Source organism: Oratosquilla oratoria, unplaced genomic scaffold (genome assembly GCF_046742065.1).
Source record: "Oratosquilla oratoria isolate Oo_2021 unplaced genomic scaffold, ASM4674206v1 SCAFFOLD211, whole genome shotgun sequence".
Lineage (NCBI taxonomy): Eukaryota > Metazoa > Arthropoda > Malacostraca > Stomatopoda > Squillidae > Oratosquilla > Oratosquilla oratoria.
In genome coordinates, this window is record NW_027467563.1 from 145,656 (window position 1) to 167,360 (window position 21,705).

General features: G+C 37.6%; 1 protein-coding gene across 2 annotated transcripts in view; it reads right to left on the minus strand.

Annotated features, from left to right (window-relative positions):
* Positions 1–16,729, minus strand: part of LOC143022867 (transcription initiation factor TFIID subunit 5-like) — an 83,853-nt gene extending 67,124 nt beyond the window's left edge. For both annotated transcript variants that reach the window (XM_076181251.1, XM_076181252.1), the window contains exons 1-2: positions 16,329–16,729; positions 7,360–7,551 (exon numbers count right to left, since the gene is read on the minus strand). In XM_076181251.1, coding sequence (XP_076037366.1) covers positions 7,360–7,551; positions 16,329–16,700 — 564 coding nt within the window. In that variant the 5' untranslated portion in view covers positions 16,701–16,729. The remainder of the gene's footprint in view (positions 1–7,359; positions 7,552–16,328) is intronic.
* Positions 16,730–21,705: the final 4,976 nt, after the last annotated feature.

Here is a 21,705-nt window from a genome sequence, read left to right on the forward strand (position 1 = left end):
GGCTTAGAAGACGTTCTGAAGAAAAGTGAAGTCTGTGGATCCCAACGCAAAGAGAAGTGCCTAGTGTTTTTGCAGGGTGGGGGGGAAATTGCTCGTGGAGTAGTGGGAACGTAGGGAAAGAGGAAAAGGGGAGGGATTACTGAGGGAAATGGAAGGAAATGAGGAGGGAGTAGACTTTGCCCAGCCAGACAAGCGGAAGGTAAACAAAAGACTTAGCGAAGATCAAATGTCTAATAAAAATGTAAAGATTAGAAGTATAGAGAGGAGCAATACAGAAGAAAGTGACGAGAATATGTTCCAGGGATTTAAAGAGGGTGGGGGGGACACAACCCCCCCCCCCCAACTGATAAGACTAGAGGAGAGAGTTGATAAGGTGATCGAGGACTTGGAACGTAAGTTAGGTAATGTAGACTCCATTTTCCAGAGAATTGAAAGGTTGGAAGAACTAGAGAAGCCGAACAAAAACTTAACTGATGAAATAGAAGAACTAAAAAGACAGTTAAGAAATGTAAAGGAGGAGAATGAGAAATTGAAGAAGAATAGTAATGAAAATAGAGAGAAAATAGCTACAGAAGTTAAAAATTGGAGAATAACTCAAGAAGGGAATAAGGTTTCATTCACTGACATAGTCAAACAGCAATTGAAAGAACATAATGAAGACTCGGTTATTAAAGTGATGAGACAGAAGGAGAATATAGTAAGAGAATTAGCTGACAAAAAGAAATGTATAATTATATTAGGAATGGAAGAGAAACATAACCCAGATAGAACCGCAAGAATCAAGGAGGAAAATGAAAGAGTAAGCAGTTTATTAAAATTAGTCCAGGAAGATGAACCAGAAATTATAAAGGAAATTGAGGAAAAATTCAGACTAGGAAAATATTGTACAGATAAGACCAGACCAATTAAGATTAAATTCAGGTCACAAACAACGGCAGAGAAAATTCTATCCAAGACAGGGAAACTAGCAACAAATGATCAATATAAAAAGGTATGGATAAAAAGAGAAATGAATAAGGAGGAAAGAGAGGCAGAAAAGAAGAAAAGAATTGAAGCCAAGGCAAAAAACGAGGAAAGAACGGAGTCAGAGAAAGAGAGATTCTATTGGAGAGTAGTGAACATGAAAATAAAGCAGTTCGACATACTAAAGAAAAACATAAGGGAAACAGAGAACACAATGGAAGTGGCAGAAAACTAAGAGTGTCTTACACAAATATAGATGGATTGATAACAGGATTGAATGAACTGAATGATTATTTGAAAGAAAAAGAACCGGACATAATGGGAATTGTAGAAACAAAATTAAAAGGCCCACTACCACCCAACAGTGTAGGACATGATACATACAATTATTGGATTAGAAACAGAGAGAAAAAACAAGGGGGAGTTATGTTCCTGACTAAGAAGGATATAAACGTGAAAGGTGTCATATATGGAAAGAATACAGTAGAGATGATTATGATAGAAGTGGAAGACCGAGATAAGAAGAGCAGAAAATTTGTGATCAATTATGTGCCTCCGAAAACAGCCTCATGGGAGGAGAGTGAACATAAAAGTATGTTAGAGGACACAAAGATAGCATTAACTAAAATAATGGAAGACGGAGGAAGAATAGTTATGATGGGCGACTTTAATTGCAAAAAAATCTGCTGGGAAGAAATGACAGTAAAGAGTGGTGATGACTCATGGGGAAATGCTCTACTTGAGATGATTACTGACCATTCAATGACACAATGGATACAAGAGAACACTAGGTATAGAAATGAAGAAGAACCATCGAGGCTAGACTTAATAATTACATCTGAACCTAGAATAGTGGACAAGATTGAATATAAAACACCAATAGGTAAAAGTGACCACATATTGATTGAACTGGAACTTAATGAAGAAAAATATATGAAAAGAAATGAACAATATAGAAAAGGAAGAATGATGTATGAAAAAACAAACTTTGATAAAATAAGAGAATTCTTCCAACAAGAAAACTGGGAAGAAATATACAAAGAAGAAACATCAGTGGAAGAGAAATGGAATATCTTGACAAAAATTTACAAAAAAGGAGTGGAAAAGTATGTCCCAAGACAAAAACAAGAAAAAGAATATGTAAAATGCTGGTACAACAACAAAAGTTGTAGGGAGTTAAAAGACAAAAGAGACAAAGCCTGGACCAGATGGAAAAAAGACAGAAGACCTGAAAAATGGAAAATATATACTGGTTATAGAAATGAATATGTACAAAAGTGCAGAGAGGAAAAAAGAAAATATGAAAAAGATGTTATAGAAAAGTGTAAAGATCAACCAAAACTATTCTACAGATTTGTAAACAATAAACTGAAAAACAAACAAGACTTGGAGAAATTAAGACAAGGAGGAGTTGAATACACTGAGGAAATGGAAATGGCAGAAATTATGAACAAACATTTTAAATCAGTGTTTACAAGGGAAAATATACAACCTGAAGAGATTGAGTGGAAGGAAAAAGTCCCCCCTATGGAAGAAATAGAAGTAACAAAGAATGAAATATTGACACACTTGGGTAATTTTGATGTCAGAAAATCGCATGGGCCAGATGAAATAGCAAACTGGATTCTGAAAGAATGCAGGAATGAACTGGCAGACAAAATACATAGCATAATAAGCAGTTCCTTAAAAGAAGGAAAAGTTCCAGAAGATTGGAAAAAAGCAAATATAGTACCTATATATAAAGGAGGAAATAAAGAAGAACCTACCAACTATAGACCAGTCTCTCTAACAAGTACAATAGCAAAAATATGTGAAAGAATTATCAAAAGTAGATGGGTAAAATACTTGGAAAAAAACAACGTACTAAATCCAAGGCAATTTGGATTCAGACAAGGACGATCATGCGTCACCAATTTAATATGTTTCTATTCAAGGCTAATAGATATAATACAAGAAAGAGATGGATGGGCTGATTGTGCATTTCTAGACCTAAAAAAAGCTTTTGACAAAGTACCACATAAGAAGCTGCTTAAGAAATTAGAATATGAAGGAGGAATACAAGGTAAATTGCTAAATTGGATGGAAGACTTTTTGCAAGACAGAAAAATGAGAGTAGTGATAAGAGATCAGCACTCAAAATGGAATGAAGTAATAAGCGGTGTCCCGCAGGGAACAGTTCTGGCCCCAATAATGTTTGCTATATATATTAATGATATGGATGAAGGAATTGAAAGCTATATGAGCTTCTTTGCAGATGATGCAAAACTACTGAAAAGAATGAAAACTGAAGAAGATTGTGAATCACTACAGAGAGATCTAAATAAAGTACAGGAATGGAGTAGGAAGTGGGAGATGGAGTTCAATACAAAAAAGTGTAGTATAATGGAATTTGGAAAAAGCAAAAACAGAATAACAGGATCATATAATTTGGGAGAAGAAGGAATAAAAAGAGTAGAAAATGAGAAGGACCTGGGAGTCATTGTTATGAATAATATGTCACCTGAGAAACATATAAATAAGATTTTTGGAGAAACCTATAATTTAATAAGAACAATCAAAGTGGCATTTACATACCTGGATGAAGAAATGGTGAGGAAAATCCTAATCACCCTGATAAGACCAAGATTGGAATATGCAGCAACGATATGGTCACCAAGTACAAAAAAATGTATAAAAAAACTTGAAAGAATACAAAGAGCAATTACAAAATTGGCACCAACACTCTCAAAACTATCATATGAAGAGAGACTACAAAAACTTAAACTACAGACACTAGAGCAAAGAAGAGAGAGAGGAGATTTGATAGCTATTTACAGAATCATGAAAGGCATAGAAATTACTGATAGAGAGAATCTGATAAAATGGGATGACAGAAATACAAGAGGACACGGAAAGAAAATAAAAAAAGACAGCTATAGAAGAGATTTGAAAAAGAACAGCTTTCCTCACAGAGCAATAGACAATTGGAACAAGTTAGATGAGAAAGTGGTGTGTGCAAAAACAATACACGAATTTAAAAATAGTTTAGATAAAATGAGATATGAAGACGGGACCCCACGAGCATAGCTCCCCTTCCCGTAAAATACAACTAGGTAAATACACACATATATATGTATTCATATATACAGTATATATATAGTATATATATATATATATATATATATATATATATATATATATATATATATATATATACATATATATATATATATACATCTATATCACAAAGAACCCACAGTCAGAATAAAATGAAACTTTAGAAGAATGTGTAACTTCTATATTTTGGCTAATAGCTAAAGTCAAAATATAGAAGTAACACACTCTTCTACAGTTTCCTATTATTCCGATTGTGGGTTCTTCGTGATTTCTATTGACAAATGTGCACCAACCTATTGTCAAAGTGATATATATATATATATATATATATATATATATATATATATATATATAAAAATATATATATATATATATATATATATATGTATATACAAGTTATAGACCAGTACCATTCCTAGATAGAGCAGTGGATGAAACAGTAACTGCCATCTGGAAGGCAAGCAAGAGAGACATTCCTGGAGGCTACAGGAAAAAGTTCAACCCCATCTACCCACAAGAGATAGCCACCTTAACCACTTCAGTTTGAGTCAAATTCTTGTGTGCAGCATTGGCTGCCATATGTATGATTCATCACACTACTTGCATTATAAAATATAAAGTCTCTTTTACTCTAAGTAATTAACACAGAAAAGGTGATCAAACCAGTTCACAGATTCCAGGGGGGGGGTAACTCATGTACAACTACAAAAATATATAATAAAGATGCTGATGCCAGCATCTTTGTGTACCCACTTCCACCTCATGACACCTACATAAGCATCACTGTACTGAAGTGATTAATGAAAGAGGGAATGAATTGAAAAGCAACCACAACCTAAGAGAACAAGAAAAAGTTCAACTACTACAATTAAACAACAAATCACAAAACTAATAAAGAAAAGGCAAAGAAAATTGGGAAAAACAAATTAGATGGAAAAACTAAATTGTATGGACTTCGGAAAAAAAAAAACATACATGAAGCAGTTGGACACAAGGGAAAATACCATCACCAAAACAAGTGCAACATCATCAACAAGTCAATACCCCAATATTGGGTACTTTCAGTGGTCCAAATTTTTCAACTGTTCCAAATTTCTCTGAACCAATTGTTCCAATTAATGGGAAACCCTCAACACACACAAATATGAGTAATTGATATGCTACAAGAGAAGGATAGTTGGGTGGGGACTAAGTTTACCTAGATCTAGAAAGCTTATTATAAGGTACCTCATAATAAATCATTATGGTAGGTGGAACACGTAGGTCTTACAGGGAATTTGCTGGAATGGATTAGACATTCTGAGGAACAAATTAATGAGGACATTAGTGAAGGACAAGTTGTCTGTAAAGAGGGAAGTTACTGGAGGAGTCCCAGGTGGATCAGTGTTAGTGCCACTAATGTTCTTAGTATGTGTTAATGATATGATGGATAATTTGACCAGTTGCACTAATCTATTTGGTGATAATAAAAAGAGCATGAGGAGAGTGAAAAGCAAAGAGGACTATAGGTTATTACAAGAAGCTCTAGATGAGTCATATGCATAGGGTCAGGAGTGGGAAATGGATTTTATTGCAAAGAAATGCAAGGTACTAGAAGTGGGTGTAAGAATGGGCCATCACTGCTACACAGAATGAGGAATGTTATAATTACAAAAGTGAAGGACGAGAGAGATTTGGGTGTGATCAATCAATCTATCAGCAATTCATCATTGTCCCCTGACCCTTGCTCAGGTCAGAAGCAATGCAGATTGGCAAAGCATCTCCACAGCAGGGCCCAACTGCCTGAGAATTTGCATGATACCCCCTGACCCCCAAGCATCATCCATTCAAGAATTCACAGAGTAAACAAGAAGAAATCACTTCAGGCCACATAAATTTATAATCCTTTCACAACCACACTCCACTCACACCTCTATCTTTTTCCTTCTTCCTGCTCTGTTTGATAGACATCACCTTTGTACCCAAGGGTCTCCTTACCCTATCCATCCATCCATCACATTTTCAGTCTTCCTCTCAATTCATTTCACTCAACTCATCATTCCACACTCTTTTCAAAATTTTCCCCAAATCATCCCAATATTCTCTGATCAGTATTATCTGCCAGCTCTATTCCCACCCCACCTCTCCTCTCATTCTATCCTTGCAACCTCAAACTCTTAATAACTCAATCCTTACAACAGATTAAGGTAGGTAGAAACCATATATATATATATATATATATATATATATATATATATATATATATATATATATATATATAATATATATATACACAATATATATATATATATATATATATATACAGTGAGACCTCTCATTAATTAGCTGTGTTTTCGGTGTTTTTGGTTCTGTTGTTTAGTGCGTACAATCTCTATGCCACCCAAAAACCACTCCAAATCAACAGATTATTCACTTCAATGGACACCGTTACCTCCCTTTTAGTCCGTTAATGAGAGGTAGCAGTAGTGGGATTCAGCCGGTTCTTACCTATTCGCTAGAACCGGCTCACGCAAATTTGTCAGTTCGGCGAACCGGCTAACTGGCGAACCGACTAGTTGCTCAGCTGGTCAGTGGTCTTCTGCATCTCATCCGATAAGTACCGGGACGGTATGTTTCGTAACTTTCGTTAGTGATTTATTGCATAGTTTATTTACACAAGTGGTTACCATTTTTTTTTCATGTATATAGTGCTTGGTTTCTCTGTATATTTGTGTTATTAAACTACATTTTATTATAATTATGGACATACATACATACACGCACTCTCATACACACTCCTTAGGCCTACCCACACAAACATGTTTGTTTATAACACAAATGCACACACATACTCATGTACATGTACACATATGCACACGTGTAAGCACATACATAGCCTATACATGCACACACTACCCCCACACAAACATGCGTCCGTGAAAAAATAAATATACCTGCACTAGGTTGCCCAAATCGAATATTTTGATCACAAGACTAACTATAGGTTGGCACCCAGGTCTATACCCCATTTTTTTTTTTCCACCTGACAATTTTTCAGGTTTTTCGTATGTAAATATTTGAATATTTTTTACGTTTGGCAGCCAGAGATGCATTTTAAATATAATATTGTTAGTTTTCCATATTTCTAGTTAGAATATTTAATTGATAACAATAATATAAAGAAAATGTGGCTAAGAAGTGGTTGCAAATTAGTGTCAGATGGAAATACACCGACTATAACAGAACCGGCTGACGAAAAATTTGAATCCCACTACTGAGAGGTAGTACTGTATATATAAACAATATCTTATTTCAAAGCACCTTGTAGGCATCCAGACTTTTTTCAATAAAATTTTGCAAGCCTGTGTAAGCATCTTCATATTCAGCAGGGTCCCCTTCACTTTTGTATGCTGATAATACACTTGAAACTTCTGTGTCTCCAGTTACACCAACTTTACTATCAGCAACTTCATCATAAAATTTTACTTCACTCCTCAGCAAATCTTCAGTCTCCTGAAAGAAGAAAAACAATTAACATTAAAAGCTTATTCATATAATGTTGAGTGTAAAACTATGTATATATATAACTACAAACCATACTGATCTATGGCAATGAAAAATCTAGACACTTAACACTTTCTATCTCTCACTCTCTGAGAGGCTGTTACCTACAAGGCAAGGTAGCTGAACATGGGAAAGGCAAATCATCCCCTTATCACTATGCTGACATGCGTCCCTTTCATTCTTTATCAATTAAACCACATTAATACTGTTTGAGAAACAAGATGGAGGTTACAAGGATGGACCGAGTGAGAAATGAGGTGAGAAGAGTAGGGGGAAAGGGAGTGACAGATAGGACTGACATAAGAAAATTGGGATAGTTTGGTCACATGGAAAAATGAGTCAAGAAAGACTAGCAAAAAAATTAAGGCAAAGGTGGATAAAGTGAACCTAAGGGGTGATTATGCCTATGATGCTCATCTCCCTGCCAATCCCAGAGGGGTGGGTATGTCCCCCTTAAATAAACAGTTAGATTATATTTAGAAGTTAGATTAGGTTGTTGAGTTGTAATGTTTTATGGTTGGTTAAATTAGGGCAGGGTAGATTAGGTTGGAGTAGTTTAGGTTAGATTGTTAGGTTAACCTAGGTTATGATAGGTTTGGTTGGTTAGGTTAGGATAAAGTAGGATGGGTTAGGTTAGAGGTTAAATCATTTTCCATGTACACCTCCCATTGTTTTGAGTTTTCTTAATAGTATTTTGTGTGATACTTTATCAGAGCCTTTTGTAAAACCAGGAAAGCACAATCTGCTCATCCATCCCTTTTTTGTATTATATCTATTAACCCCTTCCATACGGTGCCGCCTACGTAGGCAGCATGGGGAGCAAGTGGATACGCGAGGCTGCCATATCGGCGTCTTGATTATATTTATTGTAGTTGTCCCTGCGTAACTGACATACTCTCTAAACTGGCTTCATCACATTTTCTATGGTTATCAAAATTCACGGGTGAAAGAGAGAACGATCGATATAAGCGGTGACTATTTTTTATGATGCGAGTATTATGACGCAACCGTACGTCTGGCAGCTGATGCTGCCCACGAGATTTTGGCACGGAGTGAAGTGGTTAATCTTGAATAAAAGATCCAATTTGTGGCACATAATCTTCCTTGTCTAAAACCGAATTGTTTTGGATTCGGTATTTTGTTCTCTTCCATATGTTTAGTCCATCTACTTTTGATGACTTTTTCACATATTTTAGCTATTGTGCTTGTAAGGGAGACTGGTCTATAGTTTGTTGGACCTTCCTTGTCTTCCCCTTTGTATATTAGCATTTCTCCAGTCTTGCAGTACCTTTCCTTTTTTGAGTAAGCAAATTATTGTCTTGTATATTTTGTCTGTTAGTTCATAAATACATTCTGTTAGTGTCCAGTTTGCAATTCTGTCTGGGCCATGTGGTTTTCTGACATCAAGGTTCATTATTTGGTCCCTTATTTCTTTCTGAGTCACAATTATTTCTTTCATTAGGGGGATCTTTCTCCCTCTCCTTCATACTTACTGTGTGTATTTTCATTTGTGAATACAGATTTTGACTGGAAGGTTTACAAATTTTCAGTATATGTCTTTGTTTAGATGGAGTAATTATTTTTCAAGAAGCTTCTGGACCCACACAAGTGGCCTGAAAGAGCTGCAGATTATTGACCACTGCCTTAACCTAACTTAACCTGACCAAACTTAACCTACCCTAACTGATCCTAACTTACCAAACCCAACTTAACATAATATAATCTAACTAAACTTAACCTAAGATATCCTGACCTAACCTACCCTAACCTTAACTAGTCTACCCTAACCTAATCCACTCTACCCTCCTCTTCACTCCGGGGCACATCACACGTCTGGCAGCATTAGCTGCCCGACGTGCGATGTTGCGTCATAATAATCGCATTATAAAAAATAAAGTCAGTGCTCAATCATTCGTTCTCTTTCACCCATGAATTTTGATAACCATAGAAAATATGATGAAGCCAGTTTAGAGAGAATGGAAGTTACATAGGTAGGACTACAATAAATATAATCAAGATGCTGATGTCGGCATCATCGCGTACCCACTTGCTCCTCATGCCGCCTACGTAGGTGTCACCATATGGAAGTGGTTAAATGGGTGGAAGATTTCTTGCATGGAAGAAAAATGAGAGTGGTGCTAAGAGATAAAAACTTGACCAGGGAAGAAATGATAAGTGGAGTCCCACAAGGTTCAGTATTGGCTCTGATAATGTTTGCTATATATATAAATGACATGGATGGTGTAAAATGTTGTATGAACTTCTTTGCAGATGACACAAAACTACTAAAGAAAGTACACATACATACATACATATACCAAGGCTTTTTCCCCCTTCCAAGGGAGGTAGCCAAAAAGGGAAAGGCACAAAAACACTCCCACCCATTTCATCCCTACATACACTCCACACCCCTCCCTCTCATCTGAGCACCTCCCGGATGACGGGTCATCCCTGCACCCTGCCCACCTCCCTGGGTCAGAAGCAGTGTCGCAAGACACAGCACATCCACAGCAAGGCTGCTTCATTTAATCGGCGACCCCCCCTCTCCGTCCCCCCTTGCATATAAGGAGAGGACGGGGAGAAATCCCTTCGGGCTGCGTCAAAGTTTACTCACACATACTACCCCACCCCCCACCCACCTGCCCATTCCCCCTCATGCAATCACAACATCATCCATATACAACCATTCTCCACTCACCTCTGTCTTCCGTCCTCTCCCTTCCTTCCTCAACAGACATTCCCCTCTTCCCCAAAGCCCCCTTCACCCCATCCATCCACCTCATCCTAGGACGTCCCCTCATGTTCACTCCCTCCACATCTGCCTTCCATACCTCTTTTACTAGTCTTTCTTCACTCATTCTTTCCATGTGTCCAAACCATCCTAATATTCTTTCATCAACCCTATCTCCCAAATCCTTTTTCACCCCTGTTCTCCTCCTCACCTCCTCATTTCTCACTCTATCCAGCCTTGTAACCCCCACCATACTTCTCAGACACCTCATCTCAAACACATTCAAACTCCTTCTCTCTTCTTCTCTTATGTTCCACGTTTCTGCCCCATACAGTGCTGTTGGCACAATCACTCCTTCATACAGTCTCCTCTTCGCATCCATTCCCAAATGTCTATTCCTCATTACACTCTTTAATCCACCAAGGCATTTACTCGCTTCTCTCAATCTACATTCTACCTCCACCTTCACTCCACCTTTTCCTGCTACACTTGCACCCAAGTATCTAAAACTATCCACTTCCTCCAGTTGCTCTCCCTTAATCTTCACTTCCAGTCTACTGCCAATTTCACCCCTTGTACATCTCATCTAAAGAAAGTAAGTACATAAAAAGACTGTGAATCACTACAGAGAGACCTGGACAAAGTCTGGGAATGGAGTCAAAAGTGGAAAGTGAACTTCAACATTAAGAAATGTGGTATAATAGTTTGGAAAAAGTATTAAAAAAAAAAAAATCAGGACAATATAAAATCAGTAAAAAGGAAGTAAAGAAAGTTAGCTCTGAAAAGATCCTAAGAGTAATTATCACCAAAGATGTGTCACCAGACAAGCGTATAAACAAAATAGTACATATTCATTATGCATACTTTCTAAAGAAAATATTTCTTAATCCTTACAAATACATTTATTTCACATACTTTGACTTAGGAGACCCACACTAGATTATAAATAATTACCGGTATGTGACTGTATTGGTATTGACAGTTTTATTCTCAATATCAGTTTCAAGAACATAACCCCTGTCCACAATGAATGAGTACTGTATTGGTATAAATAAAATATTTGTGCAATATTTGGTATCTGTAAGTTTTAAACCATTTGGCTGCATCAATAATAACATAATCAAGATGTAATACACTAACAACAACTTAAGAGCTCAACATGAGCTTTGAGATGCCATGAACTGCCTTATAGTTTAAGTAGTTGGTCATTTCAGCATATCCAAGGTATATCAGAAATCTTGATTAATATCTCTATATTGATGTGGCTACAAACTTTTATACTTGTAGATATAATAAAATATGGTACAATATTAACTTAAAAAAGTGATCATGATGGAAATTAACCATGGTAATAGAACTGCTTCATAGCTCAAGTTGTTTTGGTAAGATTAAAATGTAATCATATAAGACTATTTAGCCCTAGCGGTCAATTTATAGTTTCACCCAACCATAGAATTTGATAAGTGGCTTATGTGTTTCTGGTGAGAAATGTTGTGATATGAACAATGGTGTACATCATTTCCATCGCAAATGCGTACTTTTCAAGTAATTATTGAAGTTATGCACTTATGCCTACATCTCCCAACGATCTGGGGGGACCTGTGGGAAGTCAGGGTTTTTGGGTGGGGAGCACTAAGAAATCGAGTAATGCGCGTTGCAAAACAGCTATAAAATGAACAAGAACACATAAAGAATATATATAAGAAAAAAGCAACATAAATTCACCTTTGAGGTCAGGTGCGTGGTCGGCTAATGCGAGTGGAAACCATGTTTGTTTACCAAGTTACCAACGATTCGAAATATTTATTGCTAGATCAGCTTTATTTAGCGAAGGCCACTCCACCTGCGCAGGAGTTCCTAACCGTAAACTAACGTAACCTAACCTAGCGTAACCTAACGTAACCTATCCTAATGTAACCTACCAAACCTAACCTAACATAACCTAACCTAGCGTAACCTAACCTAGTGTAACCGAACCTAACGTAACCTAACCTAATGTAACCTAACCTAACGTAACTTAACCTAACGTAACGTAACCTAGCATAACTTAACCTAACGTAACTTAACCTAGCATAATTTAACCTAGCATAACCTAACCTAGCGTAACCTAACCTAATGTAACCTAACCAAACTGTTAGGTTACGTCAGTTTACAGTTAGCAACTCCTGCGTGTGTGGAGTGGCCTTCGCTCAATGTATAGTGAAAAAGGTCAATTTATAGTTTCACCCAACCATAGAATTTGATATGAGGCTTGTGTTTCTGGTGAGAAATGTTGTGATATGAATGATGGTGTACATCATTTCTGTCGCAAATGCGTACTTTTCAAGTAATTAATTATAGCAGTTATGCACTTATGCCTACATCCCCTGAACGATTTGGGAGGACGTGTGGGAAATCGGGGTTTTTGGGTGGGGATGAATAATAAATGGAGTAATGCACGTTGCCAAACAGGTGTAAAATGAAGAAGACTAAAGAAACCCATAAAAAACAAAAATATCCCATATCGGCAGGTACTGTGCTCGGCGCCATGTTTGTTTACTAACAATTGTATTTGTGAGTAGAAGCGCTAGATTTAATTCAGTGGCTCGCGCAAGACTTGGCAACCGTAAACTAAACTAAACTAACCTAACGTAATGGTGGTAACGTTAGTTTACGGTTAGGAAGTCTTGTGCTGCTGGAGTAGACTTCGCTAATTGTAACAGATTTAGCGAGACATTTTTCAAATCTTTGGTAAAAACAAAGATGGCTACCGCTGGACTTCGGCCCTTAAATGTTTTTTTTTTATTTTCTTTTTTATATTTTTTAAGTGTTTTTGTTCATTTTATACCTGTTTTGGAATGCACATTACTCCATTTATTAGTCTTCCCCACCCAAAAACCCCAATTTCCCACACGTCCCCCCAGATCATTCGGGAGATGTAGGCATAAGTGCATAACTACAATACTTAATTACTTCAAAAGTACACATTTGCAATGGAAATTATGTACACCATCGTTCATATCACAACATTTCTCACCAGAAACACATACATTACATATCAAATTCTATGGTTGGGTGAAACTATAAATTGTCCACGAAAAATATTTCAAATCGTTGGTAACTTGGTAAACAAACATGGCTTCCGCTCATGTTAGCCAACCACACTCCAGACCTCAAAGGTGAAATTTATGTTTTTTTTATATCTTTTTTTCTTTGTTCTTATTCATTTTATAGCTGTTTTGCAATGCGCATTACTCGATTTATTAGTGCTCCTCACCCAAAAACCCCGATTTCCTACAGGTCCCCCCAAGATCGTTGGGGAGATGTAGGCACAAGTGCATAACTTCATTAATTACTTGAAAAGTACGCATTTGTGATGGAAATGATGTACACCATCGTTCATATCACATTTCTTACCAGAAACACATAAGCCACATATCAAAATCGTTGGCTGGGTGAAACTATAAATTGTCTGAAAAGATTTTCTTTTTCTGAATGGTTATGTTTGGTTAAGTCGGTTTACGTTAGTTTACATGGTAAATCTTTAGTTTCGACCATGGGAGGAATATAGCATTAGAAAATTAAATATTAATTTTGTATATTAAAATGTATCAACGTATTATGCAATTTTGTGTGCGGAAATGAAAATAAAAATATCTTGCTACAAGCTAAATATGCTAATGAACGAAGTCGGTAGCATAAGATCTGGACACCATATTTGTTATGGTAGATGCCGACGTCGAAGAAATGAAAGGATGATAGATTCGTCTAAGATAAACTAAACTGACCTAACTGGTAAATCTTTAGTTTCGACCATGGGAGGAATATAGCAATAGAAAATTAAATATTAATCTGTATGCTCCGCAAGCTGAGAGAGTGGTTGAAAAGCCCGCCAACGTCTCTCACAATGACGACAACGAGGACGAGCCAGATGACATCTAATTTGCAGGTAATGATTTATTAAACACAGGTTAGGTTATTTTAGTTTAGTTTACCTTAGATGAATTTATCATCCTTTCATTTCTTCGACGTCAGCATCTACCATAACAAACATGGCGTACCATTCGTCATACACGATTTCCTTACTTAAGAAATCTGTTTTAGCACCTTTTTTGTTTTCCATTTCCGCACACAAAATTGCGTATTACGTTGATACATTTTAATTTATGAAATTGATATTTAATTTTCTATTGCTATATTCCTCCCATGGTTGAAACTAAAGATTTACTGTTTACATTAGCCTAGGAACTTTTGGACATACCGTATATTTCCATGTATAAGACGACCTTTGTATAAGACTAGGTACAAAATTAGAGCAAATTTTTATTAATTTATCTCGTATCGGTAGTATAATACGACTGCTAAATTACAAAAGCATCAGTGTATCAAACCTACCGTACAAAGACAATTGTTTTGATTACGTTTATCAGCTGTTTTTTTTTTCGCTTTTTCTCTTTTCTTTCTCATTACTTAACTGTATCCTTATACCAGATAAATTACTTACTGTATCCTTATAAATTCAAAATAAATGAAATAACAAAGCAAATCATGTATCATGATTTTCTGAGAACACACGTCAACTAACAAAAACGATTTGTTTACGTTCCTGGTTCGACATTTAATTAAAGATAACGTTAGGTATCAATGGAACGAGTGGATGACGAATGGAGAGAAGTCATTTACAAGAGGTGGAGCTATGCGTAGTGCATCACTTGATGTTCTCTGCGAGTTTGTTATTAAAGCTTGGGAAAGTGTTAAGGTCGAAAGTATCGTAAAATCTTTTGAAAAAAAAATTGGAATGTCTAATGCCATGGATGGCACTGAAGATGATTTATTGTATGAAAGTGATGACAAAGCCGAAGTTGACTCACCGGAACCGGACTGGAATCCCTATGATGACGGCATATTTGAGGAATCTTGTGATATGTTCGAACAACTTTTCGAAACAGAGAGTGATGATTATGACAAGTTTGAAGGGTTTTATATAAATAAATAAATAAAGTTTTATCATGTTTTAAGTTTTAAATATAATGTAATTTTATTGAAAATAAAGGTTTTAGAAATACGTTTGATGTGTAATATATATTGATGATGATTAGAAATTAAGTTTTATAATTTTATAATCTTTAACTTTTCTATGTTTTAAATGCAACTACTGTAATACTGTATATATTTTTTATAAATAAACGTTTTATGTACTGTAATCCAAAATTGTTATTATCAGTCTTGAAAATTACTGAAAAGTTAGCGAAAGAAAAAGGTTGCGGTCTCACTAAACGTAGACCAAAGCCGACCAAGCCCAAACAATAACGGCTTTTGCTCAAATGCATATAATTATGTATTAAAATTAGTATATGGTTGCATTATATGACCTATTTTCTTTAAAATGTGTGATTTTAGTATAATTTGACCAAGAGAAGTTACGCTTTTATCCTCTGCAAAATTACCCAAGTCGCCCAACGCCGACCAAACACATACAATGACGGCTTTTGCTCAAATGCATAATTTTATATAAAAATTAGTATTTGGTTGCATTATCGACATTTCGTGAGACCGTTAAAAGTACCATAATTTCATTAATATAGAATTATTCCTCGAATTTATTAACAATTGCAATTTACTATAAATATATGCCAATAATATATATGGTAAATATGGTTTAATTACCTTTATTACCAGTTCTTATCATAAGGTGAATCATTTCCGGTGTATCTGTGGTTATCGGCAGGCTAGCCTACCAAGTCATCTCACGTAGAATTCAAGGTCTGATTTTTATAATGGTAGTATAAGACAACCCCCAATTTTAAGGGGGTGAATTTTTGGATTTTAGGGTCGTCTTATACGTGGAAATATACGGTAATTTTCATTTTATAAATCTGTGCTTGTGTGATTCTGGAATTTCAGCATTAAATATCAGTGTTTGTGGGTTTCTGGAATCTTATCCAGGTTAATTTACTTTCAACCTATGTGTACCTTTCTACACTGCATTATTTTTAATATGGACAGAAGCACTTACTTTCAAATTGTTTTTTTTTAGAAACTGCAGTACTGCTACTAATGAATTCCTATCCACTATTCCTGGAGGAATTTCATCGTCTTGTGGAGGTTCTGCCTTTACAGCCACAGAAGATTCAATCACTGAGGGTAGAACTGCTGGTGCTTGAACTGGAGCCACATTAGAATCTGTAGTTGTTACCACCGAAGTAACATCACTATGTAGTAAAGCTGTATGAGGTGCTGGAGCTGGACTCATCACTGCCGTTTCTGTTAACAATGACTGCTGTGTTGCATATTGTTGTCCTCCCAATTCCATCCCTGCCACCCCATTTATTATGGTTGGGTTGACAGGGGTTAAACTAGCGTACGTGGGTCCATTTGATTCTGCCATGTTTACAACAACAACAAACAACAGCGAAAGAGTAGTCGATGAAAATGTCAAATGCCCGAAATAAAACTTTATTTCATTTACTATCCTTGTTTATATGACAATGTATTTTATGTAAAAATATGTAATTTAAAAAAGATATATAATAATCTTTAATTGTGTCGTCTATACAAAATTTACATGACAAAAATAATGAATATAGATACATTTCCACAGGTGATGGGATAAAAAATTAACTGGTCTCATACCAGCCACTAAAATATCTGCAAAAGAAATAAGCTGTTTTTACGTATTTTGTCAACAATAATAAACAGTATTACATCTATTTGTTGAAGCATCAAAGCATGTATGCATAGTGTGCACATAAATGGTTGTAGTATTGTTTATCTTATATCCCAAAATGAGTAGAAGTGGCAAATATTGTTGGCCAGAACTCGTCAACGTATATACTATATGGTTGTGTGGCTGCCATGAAGACACCTATTTATAATAATATATTCTGATATTGGAATGGGTGAAACAACAATAACAGTAAAAATATGATTTTATGAGTCTATTACATTTAAATCAATATATATTACACCATGTAACACAAAATTTGTCCATGAATTAAAACTATTATAAATATTTTCAAATTCCCTATGGCATAAGTAAAAATGAGCAGTCACTTAGTTCAGACATCGGTTCTGATTTCATGAGATCGATTTATTATTTTTTTTACCACTTTTGATGATTAATTCCAGGGTTTTTCACATCATCTGCTTTGAAATAAAAATATTCTTAAGTATAATTTTAATTGATGTTAACACAATTACATACATATACCAAACGCTCCCCCCCCCCTATACGGGAGGTAGCCAAAAAGACAAAGGCATGGAAACCACTCCCACCCATTCCATTTCCTATATATTCCCCTCCCCTCCACCCTCTCTTTCATCTTGGCACCTCCTGGATGACGGGTCATCCCTGCATCCTGTCCACTGCCCTGGGTCAGAAGCAGTGTCGCAAGGCAGCACATCCACAGCATGTCCACTTCATAAACTCGGCGACACCCCTCTCCGTCCCCCCATGCAGAAAAGGAGAAGACGAGGAGAAATCCCTTCGGGCTGCGTCAATTTTTTCTCATACATACTTCCTCACCCCCCATCCACTCCCCCTCATGCATCACAGCATAATTTATACAAAACCCCTCTCCATTCACCCCTATCTTCTGTCCTCTCCCGTCCTTCCTCCACAGACATTCCTCTCTTTTGTAATGCCCCTTTCACCCCATCCATCCAAACCTAGGACGCCCCCTCACATTCACTCCTTCTACTTCTGCCTTCCACACTTCTTTTACTAATATTTCTTCAATCATTCTTTCCATGTGCCCAAACTATCCTAATACTCATTCATCAACACTATCTCCAGGCCCCGTCTTTGGAAATGAGAATAAAATAGAAACGAGTAAGGTATAATTATGTATTATATGTCAATACACAGACAAGGCACTTCTAAACACTTCCTGCGGATTTTGTCTGGTTCCCGTATCAGCAGCTCTGCATTCTTCTAGTCCATAAGATGGTTTTCCTTGTTTCTATGTGTCACACATGCATTGGTGGGGACATCATGCCTGACGTCGTAACGGTGTTCACGTATTCGTGTATTCAGGTCGCGTGACGTTTCTCCGATGTAAACTTTATCACATCCTGAACACGGAAGACGATAAACACCGGCTTTGGTGCCCGGTGTCCGGTTGTTGTGTATTTCCGTCTTCGTGATGTCTTTTATCGTTCTGCTTGTCTGGCACACTATTTCCAAGTTGGTGGTTCTTAAAAGACGTGTCATGTTGGTGGCAACGTCGCCGGTTGGCAACACGAGACGTCTTGTTGTGCTGTCCTGCTGCCTACGGCTTTCCCGAATCTTAGCGGCCTGCTGTCTGCAATTATCTAAAAGAAATTCTGGAAATTTTAGTGTTAAAAAGGTCTCTTTAATAAACCTGCACTCTTCTTCTAAGTATTTTGCCCTACATATCCTAAATGCCCTAAGGAAAAAGCCTATTACTACTCCTCTTTTGGTCCTTATATCATGGTGGGAGTAGAAATGAATTAAATAATTTTTGTTGGTGGGCTTTCTATACACTTTGAATTCAAGTTGGTTACCGTACTTAAAGATGTGTGTGTCCAGGAAAGGAAGAGAATCGTGGATTTCTTCCTCTAGGGAAAACTGAATGGTGGGCTCCACTTCGTTTAAGGCCGTCTGCAAGCGCTGAAGATTGAAACGCCTGGGTGTGACGAGTAAGATATCGTCCACATATCGCAGCCAGGTCACATGCTCGGGAACGATGTTGGCAAAGGGTCCTGTTTCTAGAAATTCCATGTGTGTGTGGCCATGTCAAATTTCTGGTGGAAGAAACTGTCCTGGAATTTAAAATAATTAAATTCAACACAAAGTTTGATCAAATCGACAAAATGGTTGGGGGGCAGGGGGAAGTCGATTTTCTCCTTCTCGATTCTATCCCTAAGGAGCTGTATTACCTTATCCGAGGGGACACATGTGAAGAGACTTTTCACGTCCAGGCTGGCCAACTTCTTGTTTCTGGCGGAGATATCTCGGATTCTGTCTAGTAGGTCCCCTGAGTGTCTGAGATGAGCTCCACTGATGGTTCCCAGGAGGGGGGACAGATATCTGACCAACGTACCTGCTAATCTGTGGGGGGCACTCTCTATCCCTGATGTTATAGGTCTCATTGGAATATAATTTTTGTGTGTTTTGGGCAGACCATACATCGTAGCTGTGCGTGGGAGATTTGGCAATAAGTGAAGGAGCTTTTTACCTGCATCTGAACTTTTGAGAATTTTTCTTACCTTGTATGCGAAGTTCTTCGTCTCGTAGTGGTGATGGACAGTTCAGACTACGAGAGGAAGATGAAATATCTGCTCAGTGATGATAATGCATATCGTGAAGTCTCCCAGGCAATGAATTCTTTCTTCCAAAGGCGTGTAGGTAGTAAATGGACCTGGAGGGAAAAAAAATAGACTTCACATTAAGAGATTAGAACAAGAGCGTTAGCAATGTTACTGTCATAGATAAAGTAGATATAGGTAGTGACCATAGATGGTAGGTTGCACAGCCAAATTCAATTTCAAAGCTGAGAGGAATAACTACTTTTGAAAAGGAAAATAAGCTTTGAGAAGATTAAGGATAAAAAAGAAGGAATTTTAGTTAGAAATTTAAAACAGATTCGAAGACTGTCGAGACGTTAGAGAATAGAATGCATCTGCTCCATCCTAGAATTTCCCTACACCACTCTCTCCAAAGATTCGAAGCTCTTAATTAAAAAATAACGAGAACACCGTCGAAAGTATAAATTTGAATTTGGTGAATATCATTAAGGAATCGGCAGAGAAAGAATATAAAAGAAAACAAATACTCCAAAGCTACAAACGACCTAATTAAAAGGACAAAGACTATATAGATTAAAAGCAGGAGAGACGAAATGGAGTAGAACTAAACAAGCTTATCAACAAAGGGCAGACTTCCATGAGACGCTCGAAGGACCTGGAGTGGGGGGGGGGTACATAGGCTGGAGGACATCACGATGAAATGCCACATGTCCTGCCTGAACAAGAGGGCCGTCTTCTTCCTGTCTACTTCCTCCATCCCTACCAGGTGGTAACCTGACTTGAGATCCAGCGTGGAGAGCCACTGCACTGCCAGCACGTATAACATGTCGTCGATCTTTGGTAAGGAACAGGGGTCCTTCAAAGTCACTGCATTTAGGTCCAGGTAGTCGACGCAAAAATGCTTGTAAACACCCCTCTCGTAACCAGGACCACCGGCGACGACCATGGCCTCTCAGACTTCTCCATCAAATCCAAAGCGACCATATCTTGCTCATCTCTTTTCGCTATTGGAACTCCTCGGAGGATGCTTGATCAGCGACCTGTCTTTGGTGTTGACGGTGTGACGCACCAACGGCGTACGGCTGACATCCGTCTCCAATGCTGAACATCTCCGAGAATTGAGACAGAAGACGACGCATCGAACTCAGTCAGGCGTGTGGAACTCCTGCTCAGGTAGAGCCTTCCCGGTTGTCCGTCATTCGCAACACTTGTCAGCTGTGGCTGCTTTCCGAAGCTTCCGTGGACTTCTGTTGTCTAGCCCTTTCCTGGTAGCATGCACTGAGCTCTACCTTAGGTCTGGGGGTCTGTTATCTGTGGATTAACTACCTGCTAGGCGTTGTCCGGGAGGATTAAGGGTGCATCTTTAGCATCAGACTCCTGAAGTCGATGACCGCCTCACACTCAATCCATCAGGTAATCCAGGCCCAGATGGTATGGCTCCTCTGTACTGGCTACGTACGCCGGCATCTTTTCCTTCACGCTGCCCACGCCAGTACGAGCCTGCATTGGCCCCTTGAGTGGCATGCAGTGCTCAGTAATACCGCAGAGTGTTCGGTGCCTGAAAGCACCCTCGTGGTCACCAGGGTATTAAAAACTGAGACAATGGTATATGCTAGTTACAATTTATTTAGAGGCCAAGTCATGTTTCAAGTCAATAAAGTTCTGACTATACTCGTTGCATTGAGAAATGGCCGTTAGGGCGGAGCACTGGGAGACCCCCTGTGTTGCCACATATAATTATTTTATAATTTTATTTTATTTTATAATTTCATTTCATTTCATAATTTTATTTTATATTTTTATAATGTTGCCACATATAATCATATTATAATTTTTGTCACACACCACTGAGGTAAAAATCAAAGCAATGTTTTCTATACAAAGGTTTCGTTTCCTCGAGTCATAGACATGGCATATGAGCAAGAGAGAGCGACGTGCCGCTACATCTATTCTCTGCCCCCCCCCCCTCACACTGCATTCAGTGTGAGCCGTGCGAGCCGTGTTATCTGTGGAGATGTGGCACCACCGGGAAATCTCCTAACCCCGCCTTAACGGTCATTTCTCGTTGCGCTGACTATAGGACAAATACTACTACTAGAAGCAATGACAATATATATATATAT